Below are 13,892 nucleotides of genomic sequence, written 5' to 3'. Positions count from 1 at the left end.
TCTGTCATTGTGTGCTTGGCAGTCTGAGGGAAATAGGCTCTTCAGCTCTCCGCCCCTCTGTGCTGTGTAATATCCTGAAAATTACCATTTGAGGTTGGCGAACCACATGAGTCACAACCCAAAGCCCTTACAAAGTTTTTTCGTTACAAAAAATGATTTTTTTTGAGGTGCCAACATTAAGAGAAATAAAAAACGCCGTGATAAAACTCGCTTAAAAATCGAGCAAAGTTGGCACTTTATTGCAAAAAAAGAAAGCCGGCTCTTCCCTTAACTTTCCCTCCACCGTAATGAAGTTGTTGATTTTCTCTCTCATACATTTTATCACTCACAGGTCTCACACGCATTTCTATAAAAAATAAAAAGCAGATTGCCACAGAAGTAGTACAGCTGCACATAGAAAAAAATGCTGGAAAGATTAATAGCCTAGTACTATATTATAGGAACCTCCCTATTATTATAAAACGCCCAGTGCCCAATATATCAAATAGTCCTCCACGTGAGCTCACAGCAGAAACAGCAAAGCCCCTTCATGGCTTTTGTCGCCATCTTCTGGTAAAATCGCAGAGTTGATGTGGTGCTGAAATATGCTGAAATAATGATATTTCTTTGTAGAATTTACACAGGAAAACTGTAATGCACATTTTTAATATTTTTCTTTCACAGAGAGAAACCATAGTAGGCTATATTTCACAAATCCGTAGCCTATGAATGGATTTTACAATATTCACATTCAAATGTTTCATAAAACTTGAACTTTCCTATTGATGTTCACGCTAAAAATAAATAGCAAAATGTTTTTGACATAATTAGGACATTGAAAAAAAGTTATTTTACTTGCCCATAACAGCAATTTGAAATTAAACGAAAATAATTTTCAATGTGTACAGTTTCAATTCATTTAATTTGAGGATTTGTCCACATAAGGTGCCTTGTGATTGAACTGCAGAAGTTAATTTTTGCCTTTCAAACACACAGTGTAAATTTTACATTTTTTTAATGCAAAAACAACAGATGTCTTTTTTTTTAGTGTACAAATAAATAAATAAATCCTGTAGGACAGTTTATTGTTATTGTTATTGTTGCACAATACCAACTTTAGTGGAGTAAAAGGTGTGATATTTTGCATGAGATGTAGTGGAGGAGAAGCAGGAACTATCATAAAAATGATAATACTCAAGTCAAGTATAAGTGCCTAAAATTGTAATTCACTGGGCTACAGTACTTGAGTAAATGCACTTAGTTACATTCCACCACCGACAGTACCTGCATAAGTGTACAGGACTTTTTTTTTTTTACACTTTCCTATTCATCATTTCCATGTGACTGGGGGACTGCGCTGTCTGAGGCAGAGGACAGACTTTCATGTAAGGTTTGGTTCACTTGCTGGAGTGAACACATTTTACATTTATTTTGTTTCACTGAACTAGCAGACAGTAGCCTAAAGCAAACATGTTAACGATTTCTACCTCTTGTTAACGTAAGCTAGCTGTTAGCATGTGGGGTAACTTGACTGAGCATGCTAACTGAAGCGTTTTGATTCAGTGGTTTTCATTCTTTTTTCTTTAATTTCTTTAATAAATAAGTTGTTCACTTTAAACCAGTGTTTGCCCGCAGTCGCCTTGAAGTAGCCAACTTATTTTTGTCCATTGGCGTCAGTTGTAGCTAGCCTAACTGGTGATGGCACGATTTACATTGTTTACATCGTGTTTAGGCACTGCTGACATATTAGATCTACTTTAACCATCAAATGGGGAGCAACAACAACAACAACAACAAAAATAGTAATAATAGTAGCCTAATAATTTGATTCAAAATGCATTTGGGATGAATGCATGGATTAACAAAACCATTTGCAATCATCATGGGCATTTAAAAAGCACCAGCCAAAGATGTGTGAAGAGGCACATGAATGAATGAATGAATAAATAAATAAATAACTCCCAGTGCATATTAAAGGAAGCTGGTGGGATCCCATTTCACTGGAATTGTAGGCCTAAAATGTATTATTTCTATGTGATAAATACATAAATAATGATGATTTGTAAATGTATTTAGTTAATTTAGATTTTTTATTGAAATGACCAATGCAGCAGGTTATAACTGTAATTTGTGATACAAAGTCAGCTATTTTAAAGAACAAGTATGCAATCTACTTTTGTTATTAGTTTTCCAGCGCGCACGCACGCATGCACGCACACACACACACACACACACACAATCCATATTTAGTCATTAGTTATGATCAGAGCCCTTTAAGTTTGTTTTTTTTTTAATTCTAGTGCACTAGGTATGATGTCATCCTAACATTCTAGGATGGAACTGTAGAATTTAAGGGTAGTTCTGAATCTGACCATATTTCTTGATCAAACGTCGATGATAGCAGCATTTAACTGACCGTCTCAGACTATTTTCTCTTCAAGACAAGTTTTCAACCATTTTCAAACATGCCTCGTTTGTTTTCCTTTTGTTGTGGAAAGGTTTGTTTTCTCAGTCTATTTAACTTGATGAAATTACTCATCTGTTAATGTAATGTGATCTCATTTCAAAATCTCAGTTTACAGTGAGATATTTTATGTTAAACCTGACTATATAATTTGTGTAAATAGATTATGTTAGCATTGAATTTTATCTAAATTTTATTTATTTTTTACTTTGTACAGGGATCAGTATCCGTTGTTGATGTGGGGGCAAATGAGAACCAACAGACACTCGGCTCTCAGAGAAGGTGAGGACATTTATAACAGTTACTACAGTCTTATCCTGACTATTTCTTCATCTCCATGGTCAGGTTGATTAGCTTCCCTTAGTTTTTACACAAATTGCTTTGAGAAAATCATTTGTTTGTGCCCAGTGTCAAGAGACACAAGCCTTTCTGTACTAAGAGCTGTAGACCTGAGACTGGACAGCTGTCCTGGACCTGTCTCCTGTCAGACATGATTAGTGACTCAGTCTTAAATTTTTCAGCGATAACTCTAAAGCAGTATTGTGGATGGCAAAGCGGGTAGTAACACCCAATGTGTGTTTATTAGTCCTATAAGCCAGTGAGCCTTAAGATTACTGAACATGACAAACAGATTTCTTTCAAATTATTTAAGATCATCATTAATGCATTTTAATCGAAATACTGAGCAAAGAATAACAAGAAATTGTTGGATAATACAGTCAGTCATACAATTTACGAAATAAAGTTGGTCTCAGTTCTATAAAATACTATTGAAACAATGTTGACAGTAAAAATAATTGTGTTGTTCCCATGCAATGTTAATCAGATGCCTGAAAGACCGGCATCATCGCTGCAAAATTTACATTTGAAGATTTTCGATTTGTCTTGGGCTCAAGAGAGTCTTAAGATTTAAGTTTTACTCACTTATTGCAGAATTAACTGACTAGAGAGCGATTAATTCTTTAAAATAATCCCTGTAAATGATTATGATCTTCTGAGCATGCAGACACGAGAGAATAACCATCTGTGTTTGTCTTTATCAACAGTGTCTCTGTCCCCGACGCTCCTGCTGTCACCAACAACATTGATAAGGGGACACCACGGTGGTATCGACTCTTCGGTCATCTCAAAGTATGTTTGACTGAATGTTTCAAGGCATCAGATGAAAAATAATTTTAGTCATTTTCAGGAATTCTAATTTATAAATGTCGTTAAAGATATTTGATGTACTTTATTCTAACTGTTTGTTTTTGTTTCCACCTCCAGAAGAAAAACCAAAGGTAAGACACATTTCTTTATTTTTACAGTACCTTTATTTGCCTGCACATTCAGTGCCTTAGAGAATTTTACGAGATTTGGGAATTATTTTTTCCTTCTGCTGTTAATACAACACTGTATTTGCTCTTTAATAGACAGTGCATAGGGACTGATTTATTTCTACACGTTTTCTCTGCAGTCACAATTACACGTTTCTTTTTCTCACCAGTGTTGTTACCACACAAAATGACACCAAGCCAAACACCAAGTCAAAGAAGGCTAAGAAGCCTCGGTTTTGGCGTCGTTGCAAGGTATGTATGTTTGTCACAAAATTCAGCAATAAGCATGAACAAGATATTTATTTATTCATATTTATTTCATGAGTGTGTCTTCACATGATTTCAACAGAGTATTTGTTTCCTTCAACAGACAACACCTTATGTCTCACCTGTTCCAAAAGGTCAGAGGCCCTCCACCCCTCACCAGGACATGGTGACGGAGTTCACGGGCCTGACCAAAGAAGAGGAACGACTGCTGGGGTTAGACAAAGATGTCGTCTTCCTCGCTAAGACCAGACTGCAGCAGATCAGATGTTTAGGGTGAGTACACCTGCACCAACCCACATACACACACACACACACACACACACACAAACACACACATCAAATCAAAGAAAAGTAAAAAAGAAAAGAGCAAGAAATGAGCTCTAGCTTCACAACATGTCATTAAAGAACTGATGGTATTCACTCGTGTTTGTCTTGTTATGTTTGTTTGTCAGGTTCCCCAACCCGGCCCAGATCTGCTATATGAACTCCTGCCTGCAGAGTCTTCTGACATTAGAGGACTTCGTTAGAGCCATCAGCTCTCAGGAGCAGGTCTGGAGATCTCTACCTGAAGCTGAACTTGTGAGGTACGAACTCAATGTCTCATTTTATCCTCAAATTACACCCTCAATTCCAAAATCTGGCTCTATAATCTGGAAACATGGCTCTAACCCCTTTTATCCCCTCTCCAGATCCTTTATGGACATAAAATGTTCTCACCGTTCCAGCAATGCCAAACACAAAATCCGCCTCCTGGACGCATTCAAGAGGGCGATTTGGTCTCCAGAGTTCCGGGATCGGAGCCAGAAGGTAAGTAATCTGGTTTCCAGGTTTGAAAGGTTTGATGTTTCATCACCTAGTTATACTTAGTGCTATGATATTAAACATGCATATTTGTGTTTTTATCTGCAGGATGCACACGAGTTCCTCACCTGCATGCTGGAGCAGATGAGGTGTTTGAGGCCACAGCTTCAGACGATGGCGGCCGGAATGGGCCAGTCATACTGCTGTCCAGTGGAGGAACACATGGTGTTTAAAATGGCAAACACCAGGACCTGCAAAAAGTACGAGGACACAGTTAAACACATCACACACACACACACATTCGTATTTTTTTACCAACATTTCAACGAAGTGTGCAGCTGTATTCTAACCGTATTGTCCTTTTAATGTGTAGCTGCTATGCAGGATCCACCAGAGAGGAGGAGTTTACGAACCTCTCCCTCGACCTGGTACCTGGAGGTGGAAGTGTGGAGCAGATGCTCCAGGATTACCTGATGGTAAGAAACACTTGTCCTCATTCATTTACATTACAACCGACTGACACGATGTCATCACATGATGTAGAAGACGCTGGCACATTTCTGTCCCAGCGCCACTGCTTGTGTCCGTCTGTATGGTTACGTCGTAGTTTTGCTGTCATGCATGTAAATCCAGTACAGAAGTGACACTTTTCGCCCCGGGGATCAATGAAGTGCTTGTGATTCTGAAAGCATTTTGTTCTTGTGCTGTTCTACAGGAGACGGAGTTAGAGTATAACTGTGAGTGCGGCGCCACCACATCAAGCCAGCGATCCTCATTTGTCACTCTGCCAAGGTAAGTGACACCAAATCCATCCCAAATAACCAAACTGACCAGTGCTCAGTGATGGTATTAAACTTGGCACTGTAGAGTGCCCAGTGTTATATGAATGGTTATAAAATGTTTAATATAGAAAATAGAGTTTGTGATGCGATATTTCCCTCAAACACCTCAAGCTCATGTTCTTTTCCTCCCGTCTGCAGAGTGCTGGTCTTGCACCTGAAGCGCTTCAGGTACACTCCGTCCTTCCAGCTTACAAAGGTCCACGACCCGGTGACCCTCCTCAGAGATCTGGTAGTGTCGTCCAACCAGGTAAGTAAACCTAAATGACCTGATATACTGATAACCTAACAACCTGATAGCAAACAAAAGCTGCAGACTGTAAATGTTTGGACTGTGTACACTAACTCTGCTTAACTGTGTTTCCTCTCAGGATGGTGCCTGTTTCAGCCTAGTCAGCATCATCAATCACATCGGCTCGACAGCAGGAAGTGGTAAGATAATCAGTGGATTACTTACTGAACACTGAACACAGCTTTTAATTTCACTGCAAAAGTCAGACACAAATATTACTCTTTCCTTACTTTGATATAAACTACATAATGGATGACGTCAGTTAACCTGCAAAACGTCCACTGAGTTTTAAGACAGTCCATTCAACAATGTTTCCTCTCCTGTTAGGACACTACATCTGTGATGGGGTGGATCCAGACGTGGGACAGGAGGACCCAACTGACCGCTGGTTCACTTACAACGATGCACAGGTCACAGAAACTAGCGGTGACTGTGTGTGTAACCTGCGGGAGAAAACCTCCTACATCCTGTTCTACCAAAGACACGTAAGTGGAAAACACAGTGACATTCACTGAAGTGACACACATCCTGGAAATGATGTGGAAGAGACAGAGACACAACACAAACACTGATGTTTTTTTAAATTTCCTCTGATAACACTTCAGACTGATTACAGTTGAAAAGAAGGATTTAGAAATCCATCAACGCTGTACTTATTATAAATGTGTTCCTTTTCTCAGGACTAGATGGTTAGAACTTTTGACACTCATCGCCAGGGTGCGTCTAGTGGATGGACGATAAGACCACGTCCAGTTGATGGGCGATGAGACCATTCAGGAGTATCATCAGGCACCTGAGCCCACAGGAGGATGGGCCCCCCAGAGAGCCGGGTTCCTCCCAAGGCTTCTTCCTCTCAGAGGGAGTTTTTCCTTGCCACTGTCGCCAAAAATCACAAAACTATAAATTCAACTTGGATGTTGAATAGTGATGTGGCTTGCTCTCTGGGGAAGATAGTAAACTGAGAATAAACCTTAAAAAACTTCAGTTTACTATTCAACTACATTTAAATAAATAATTGCAATTCGAAATTGATTTTGATTGGTTGTATTTTATCTTGTCAGTATTAATATGAGTCTATAGTTGCATCAATATGAATTGTTAAGAACATGCAGACTGCAAAGAAACAGCTTTAAAAGGCACGTTTCAGAAAACTAAGGTTATTTATTAGGTTATCTATTGATCAGCCATTAAAAATGATTATAGCTTCTGCTTTACCACTGAAATGTTTCCCATGATGCAGTGAGCTGCTCTCTCCTCCTCTCCTGCTGCACACATTCATGTTTCATTAATGCGTTTTACTAACTTGGCTTCTTCCTGGTCGAGTCTTTTTCCTTTTTTATTTCGCAGGTTCCCATGGATCTCTGTTGCTTCTGCTGCAGTGGTCCTGCTTCACGTCCACTGCTGCTGCTATTATTAGTCATATTTCTAATATGATAAATATTAATATTATTACTATTATTATTGTTTATTAGAATTATTACTCCTACTATTATTATTATTTATACATACTACCATGTACTGTACTGTACTGTACTGTACTACTCAATATAGAATTTGTTTTTGACATATTTCTGGTATTCATATAATTAGTCGTAGGTATTTTTGTACTGTTGTTGTTGTTCTGTTTCTCTCTCTCTCTTGTCTCCCTCTCTCTCCTAGAGCCTCGTTCTTTTTGCAGTTTCTGACCGATTAAAGGAAGTTCTTCCTCGCCGCCATCGCCAAGTGTTTGCTTACGGAGGAATTCTTGGATCTCTGTTAATGAAATTAAAGGGTATGGTGCTAGATCTGCTCTACATGAAAAGTGCCATGATTTGGTGCAATATAAATAAAATTGTTTTGAATCATATCAAGCAATAAGCATCCTAACTGCCTACAATAAGGGTTTTTCACAGTGTAGTAAATGTGTTTCTGCTTGCTTAATTTGATCTGAGCTTTTAAGCATTTATTCAGTTAAAGCTACTTTGCATGTTGACTAAATTTAAGTCACAGATAAAACACTGACTGGGTTTTGGACCGCAGTCATGTTTGAAAGATCTTCATCACAATCTTTGAATGTCAGGCGACACACAAAAACTGAGTTCAACAGTTTGTCTGTGAGTGTTTGCAACCAAACAATCCATGTAAATTCAAAATCTACAATGAAGCAGTGGTACAGTCCTACAATGATCTGGTAACTCAGTGGGCATCCTGAACAAGGCCATGTTTTCTACATCATGAGTTGACATAACAGAATAAAAAAGGTGGTACCTTTTATATATATACTATTGGGAAGATTTCACATCCACAAGAAGAAAAGACAAAATAAACAATAAAGAATTATAGAGCCTTGGAGATATGTGTTAAAAAAATCAAGAAGGGTAGTCTTAAGGTAGAACAATATTCACCCTTGCTAACATTACTAGACCTGACAAGGAAAACAAAACCTCTGAGTGAAGGAAAGGTCATAAATTCACAAGATACTGCAGGAGTGTATTTAGATAGGGTGTTTGTTTAACACAGAGGAGGTTGGGGAGTTCCCAAATTGACCTCACTAGCAGAGAAAAGCTGGCAGAAAGTTTTGCTAGCTGGGGACAAATTTTCTCTTAATGTAGTCAAGCAGTTTCCTGTAAAAACTTTGGAGACATTTAGATTTGATATAAAATATTCTTGTACTTCCTTATTTAATTACTGTATAGATACCATAATATTTTGTGTGGATATTTAATTATATATAAGATGAAAAACTGGACAAAAAATTCAGCGGCAGGATAAAGACATTTTCTGTTTTGCTGTAAGATAAGATTAAATTAGATTAGATTTGATCAGATCAAATAAAACTATAAATCCCACATCATGATTAAAAATGATAGAAATATTAAAAAATACAAATGACATCAAATGAAAAATAAAGTAATATAAACTATGAAATCTATATACACCGTTTTCTTATACTGTATGTATACATGACTGATAGCTGCACAAGAAAACTGAAATTCACACAGTGTGCAGTATATTTACTGTAAAAATACAGAAATATAGCCTATGAATATTATTAAACAGTGAAGTAGAAATAACAAATAAACGTAAAAAAGTAAAAGTCAAACACTGCACCGTCGCAAATTAACAGGCATTTATTTATATACAGTGTATGGGATCAACACTGCGCCAAAACAACCTCAGGTTTTTTTTTTGTGTTTTTTTTTACTTTTGTTTTTTTTTTTTTCAAAACAACCTCAGGTGGAAAACAAAAACTATCAACACATGAAGTCGTAATAACGCGACCAGCCAACAGGCGTCAGCAACGCACAAAAACAACGCTGACGTCGTGACGTAGTCATTTCGCGACAGCTAACATCAAAACAAACCTCTGCGCGGCAGTTTGACTTCTTTACATGAAAACCTGTGAACGATGCTGCAACCAGAGCTGCTCCAGCTCCTGACAGAGGGACATTTAAGCTGCGAGGAAGACATAACGACAGGGGACACACAGGAGCCGAGGCGGAGCGGAGACCAGGAGGGAAACCCGTTTAGCTTCAGCCCGCAGCTCATACACCTGCACAAGGACCACGAGCTCTTCGAGGTGACACAGCAATAAGGACATGTGCCTGGACAACGCTTAATATAACATAATCTAAAATGATCTAACATTTGTTTAGCATAACATACTGCATGTGGATGTTGTGTCCAGGATGGGGACATTCTCAGACACATGTACCTGCAGGACCTCTACATCTCAGAGGCTGAAGACAAACCGACACTCAGGTATGGAAACGGAGCTAATTTAGCTTTTGTGACCTTATTAATGCTGTATGGTCATGGTACAGAATTACCGTAAATCTTCCCGGGCTGTTATTTGCTTAAAACGCTGAATACAATAGGCTTACAGACAGGCTTTCATAAAATAACTGACTCAGAATAGATGTAAACACAAACAAATGATTTTAGTTCTTTGAGACCTGAGTAAATTGTCTTTATTTTATTCAAAAATACGGGAAGAAGGAAATGAGCAACAAAAGGAGTGACCCAGAGGTTAGCAAGAAATCTGTAAAAAGTACAAAATCCAAATAAACAAACAAACAAACAAAAAATCATGCAAAAACATGCACACTAACAACAACTAACACAAATACAACAACACAACAGTTAGCTTTAGCTAGCGTGATACATTTATCTTACCTTATTAAAATGTTTTAATTCTGTGAGACAGTTTCATTAAAAAAGTACCGCAGACGCCTTTAACCACAGGTGTTACCACAGTATCGACTTCTGTTGGTTTTGGTTTATTTTGAGAGAGGAGGCGGTGATGCAAAATGGGCGAGGCACTGAAAATTGTTTTTTAAGCACTGGGGAGGGAATAATTCATTTTTAATTGCAAGAGGGTTTAAAAGGTATGTTTTTTGATAAAAATCTCCAAAATTACAATATTTATCACAGCTTGAAACTGTGAAATATGCTTATTTGTGTGTATGTATCAATCAAGAACAGTCCCTACCTAATCTGGATTTTACATCAAAATTAATTTGAATCGTCATAAGGGCGTCGGGTGGCTCAGTGGATAAAGCAGGTGCCCCACATATGAAGGCAGTGTCCTTGCCGCAGCAGCTGCGAGTTCGATTCCGGCTTGTGGCCCTTTGCTGCATGTTATCCCCCTTTCTCTCCCCCTTTCACATTAGCAGTTTCCTCTCCTATCTAATAAAGGCAGAAATGCCAAAAAAAAAGTAAGCATTTTGTTGTTGCTATCGAGGTAGCGAGTAAAGAAATATTGTAGTGTTTGAGCAGCATATCACACCTGAATCATTTTGACTAATTTCTGTACGGTGTTTGTTACTATTTTACAGATTTAAGTGATTCATTTGCTTAAAAAAGAAGAATGGAATGCTTGTTTTCTTAAATTAATAAATATGACATCCACACACCTCAAAACACAGACATATCTAATGGATGTATTGTTATTTGATTTTTTGGGACAATTGTTTGTTGATAAATTGATATCTCTGTGCTTTCTACATTCTTCTTTGAATATTACCATTAAAATGTGTGGCAAATGGTCTGTTAGTCCATATTTGATCAGTATAGAGCAAATAAACCACCAAACATAAAATAGACCCCAGTAAAGATATTCCTTAGTCAGCAGGTGTGGATTCTTTCATCTTTACCTGTAGCCGTTTGTAATTTCAGTGTGTGTCAGGCTGTCAGTCACCTTCATCCTCCTCTCATCTTTTCTCAGTGTGTCCGAGTTTGCCTGTCACATTTCTGGCTGCAGTGCAGTCTTCAGCACTTTGGAGGAGTACGAGCACCACTACAACTCTCTTCACAGACACGTGTGCTGCTCCTGCCGGCGCTCCCTGCCAAGTGCCCGGCTCCTGGACATTCACATTCAGGAGTGGCACGACTCCCTCTTCACTATCCTCGCCGAGAAGCAAGATATGGTAAGGCAGAGTCTGAAGTTGTGTCCTTTCCTCGTCTCTGTTGTCTTGCTGTTAAGTTTGAAGCACAAAGCTGTAAATAAAGCCCAATATGTTAGACATGCTTTGATGATGACTATTGAGTCTTGATAGTTTTCCCCCGGTGGTTCATTTCCATGTCTCAGTACCAGTGTTTGGTGGAGGGCTGTGGACTGAAGTTCAGGACGAGTAAACACAGAAAGGATCACCTGATAAGAATTCACAAGTATCCTCCAGACTTCAGATTTGACAAAACCAAGAAGGACAGAGGGTGAGACTGCACGTTTTATCCACTAGATGGTAGCAAAACCTCAGTATCAATAATTCTCCAAGCAAGTTTTCAATCTAGTGGAGTCCGTGTTTGTTATAGTAAACAGGATTTAAGCCTCTGAATTGAAATGTTTGCAAAGTTGATGCACTATTTTATTCTCCTGTGAACACAATTAAGGTTACAGAGTGAGTTTCTTTACTGCTGCATTAAAACCATTGTGTAACCTTTAGTGATATTTCGTTTAAAAGCTCAGCTACAGTGGAAATTGCTTTAAATATTTATTTTTGTACCTGAGCCCAAAAAACAATACAAAGGCTTAAACTAGTGTTCAGTCATTATACTTTCATTAAATACCAGTTAAATGTATTTCTAATATCATGTCTTTGTTAACAGAACCCGGCAGACGAAGAGACAGCAGCAGAAAGACGCAGCTATGGAGGTAGTGGACGATGTGTGTGAGTCAGAGGGTGTGTGTGAAGTTATGTGTGATGCGCTGTCTGACCAACATGAGCAGGGAGAATCCATGGAGACGCATGTGTCTGAGGAGGAAGCTGTTCGCATGGAAAAGTTGGCCTCTACTGCTCACAGCGCGGGGAATCCAAGCACAGAGCCACAAAAACCACGATACTCCTACAGGTTAGTCTTTAAACACGTTAAACAGTTCAGTCCTGAACCAAAGGAGACTAAGTCAACCATTTCTGATTCATTTAGATGTTCTAAGGTTAACTCTGGGAATTTTAAGGTAAAACTTCCACAATTGCATAGTTGATTTGGGGTTAATCAAACTGTAGGAAGGGTTCTTTCTATCATTTATGTGCAACATTACAAAACTAAAATGCATGTGGGTTCATATCTTGGTAATATTTACTACAGTTTGTCATATTTAAAAGATAAACAATCTAAGAAACTAAACAACAGCCGGGTTTTTGTCCCTTAGGGTCCCCACAACTGTGTGCTTCGGTCACGGCTCCGTAAGAGGCTTCAGAGGGGGGCGGGGAAGAAGGAAATAAAGCCAGAATTCTGTTTTCAGTCCTTTAACATGAATAACTTTATATTCCTGTCTTGTAAAGAGATATTAAAAATGCCATATATGTCCATGACTTAAAATAAATGTTTGAAATAAAAATGTGATGGGCCGAGACATTCGTTCAGGTGAACTGTGTGCAACTCAAGGCAAGACTTAAAAAACAAGTGATATGTGTATTTTTGAAAGAAAAATGACAGATGTCAGAATTTACATAATAGATTTTAATAATCGTACAAAACACCTTTTTACCCATCAGATATAAAATACACTGATGACCGATGTGAGTACCAGTCATGTTTAGCATTTTGAGTGTTTGCAAAAATAGCTGATGACTTTTATTTACATTTAGTAATGAAACTGGACTTTAAGAGCTCTTTAACATCTGTGCAAAAAAGTTTTCCTTTTGAGGTAATGTAACAAAAATACAATTTTAATAGTAAAGCAGATTAATCTGATTTAGACTTTTGCAACTGGGAAAGATATTAAAAAGTTAAAAACAAACAGAAACTGTGTGGTTTAGATATTTTAAATTCACCTTGAATGCACCACTGTGCAATATATCAGCTCCGGGTTAAAATGCCAAAGGTAAACATATTTTTGAAGATGAAACTGCTAGTAATTTTTTTTACGGACATTTGAATTCATCACAGCAGTGATAAAAAGGCACTGATGAGCACTTCACAGTCTGTTTCGTGATGTTTGTTGTCAATGATTATTAGAAGCTATTACAGATACCCCTTTTGGACATAAAATGTGAGTTTTCTTGTTGTTGACTTTACTCTTTATTGCCTTTGATAAAAACAGACTGTAAGATATAGTATCAAATTTTAGACTGGATTTGGATGATTAAATGTTGATGCTCTCCAGTTTTCTAACTACAAAATGAAAGCTGTGCCCTTATAAGGTGAGAAATATTCAAAGGCCTCTGGAATGGAAATAAAACATTCACATGGTCACTTTAGAGAGTCATCACCAGTTATTGCTTTAAACTCAAAGCTGCAGGCCTTTAAATAATCATGTTATTGTCTCTTACCACTTTAAAATAACTTTGACTAAAGTATTTACAGAAATGTAATAGCTCAGAAAGCTACATGTGAAATTTGAAGATTTAGTCCGAAAAATGAGCTTGACGAGAGTCCGTCGTTTAAATAAAAAAAAGTTTTACTGAATACACTGCAAAAATGACCATGATCACCATTTACCTTAAAGTAAA

The 13,892-nt window shown here is 37.9% G+C and overlaps 1 protein-coding gene across 1 annotated transcript; it reads left to right on the top strand.

Moving 5' to 3' along the window:
* Positions 1–9,284: 9,284 nt before the first annotated feature.
* Positions 9,285–12,790, top strand: znf511 (zinc finger protein 511). The gene is made up of 6 exons (XM_042502196.1): positions 9,285–9,517; positions 9,626–9,699; positions 11,165–11,366; positions 11,528–11,652; positions 12,046–12,288; positions 12,590–12,790. Exons 1-6 carry the CDS (start codon positions 9,347–9,349, stop codon positions 12,660–12,662), a joined length of 888 nt encoding a protein of 295 aa, XP_042358130.1. The 5' UTR covers positions 9,285–9,346; the 3' UTR covers positions 12,663–12,790.
* The last annotated feature ends 1,102 nt before the right edge of the window (positions 12,791–13,892 follow it).

This window comes from Plectropomus leopardus, chromosome 15 (genome assembly GCF_008729295.1).
Source record: "Plectropomus leopardus isolate mb chromosome 15, YSFRI_Pleo_2.0, whole genome shotgun sequence".
NCBI lineage: Eukaryota > Metazoa > Chordata > Actinopteri > Perciformes > Serranidae > Plectropomus > Plectropomus leopardus.
The sequence above is the reverse complement of the archived record's forward strand: the minus strand, read 5'-3'. Positions and strand labels throughout refer to the sequence as shown.

What these genes read in the sequence shown, in the direction of transcription:
- znf511 (XM_042502196.1), top strand. Translation starts at nt 9,347, where the DNA reads ATGCTGCAACCAGAGCTGCTCCAGCTCCTGACAGAGGGACATTTAAGC. An exon ending in AGGACCACGAGCTCTTCGAG is followed by an intron (nt 9,518 to 9,625) that starts GTGACACAGCAA and finishes TGTTGTGTCCAG; the next exon opens with GATGGGGACATTCTCAGACA. An exon ending in AAACCACGATACTCCTACAG is followed by an intron (nt 12,289 to 12,589) that starts GTTAGTCTTTAA and finishes TTTGTCCCTTAG; the next exon opens with GGTCCCCACAACTGTGTGCT.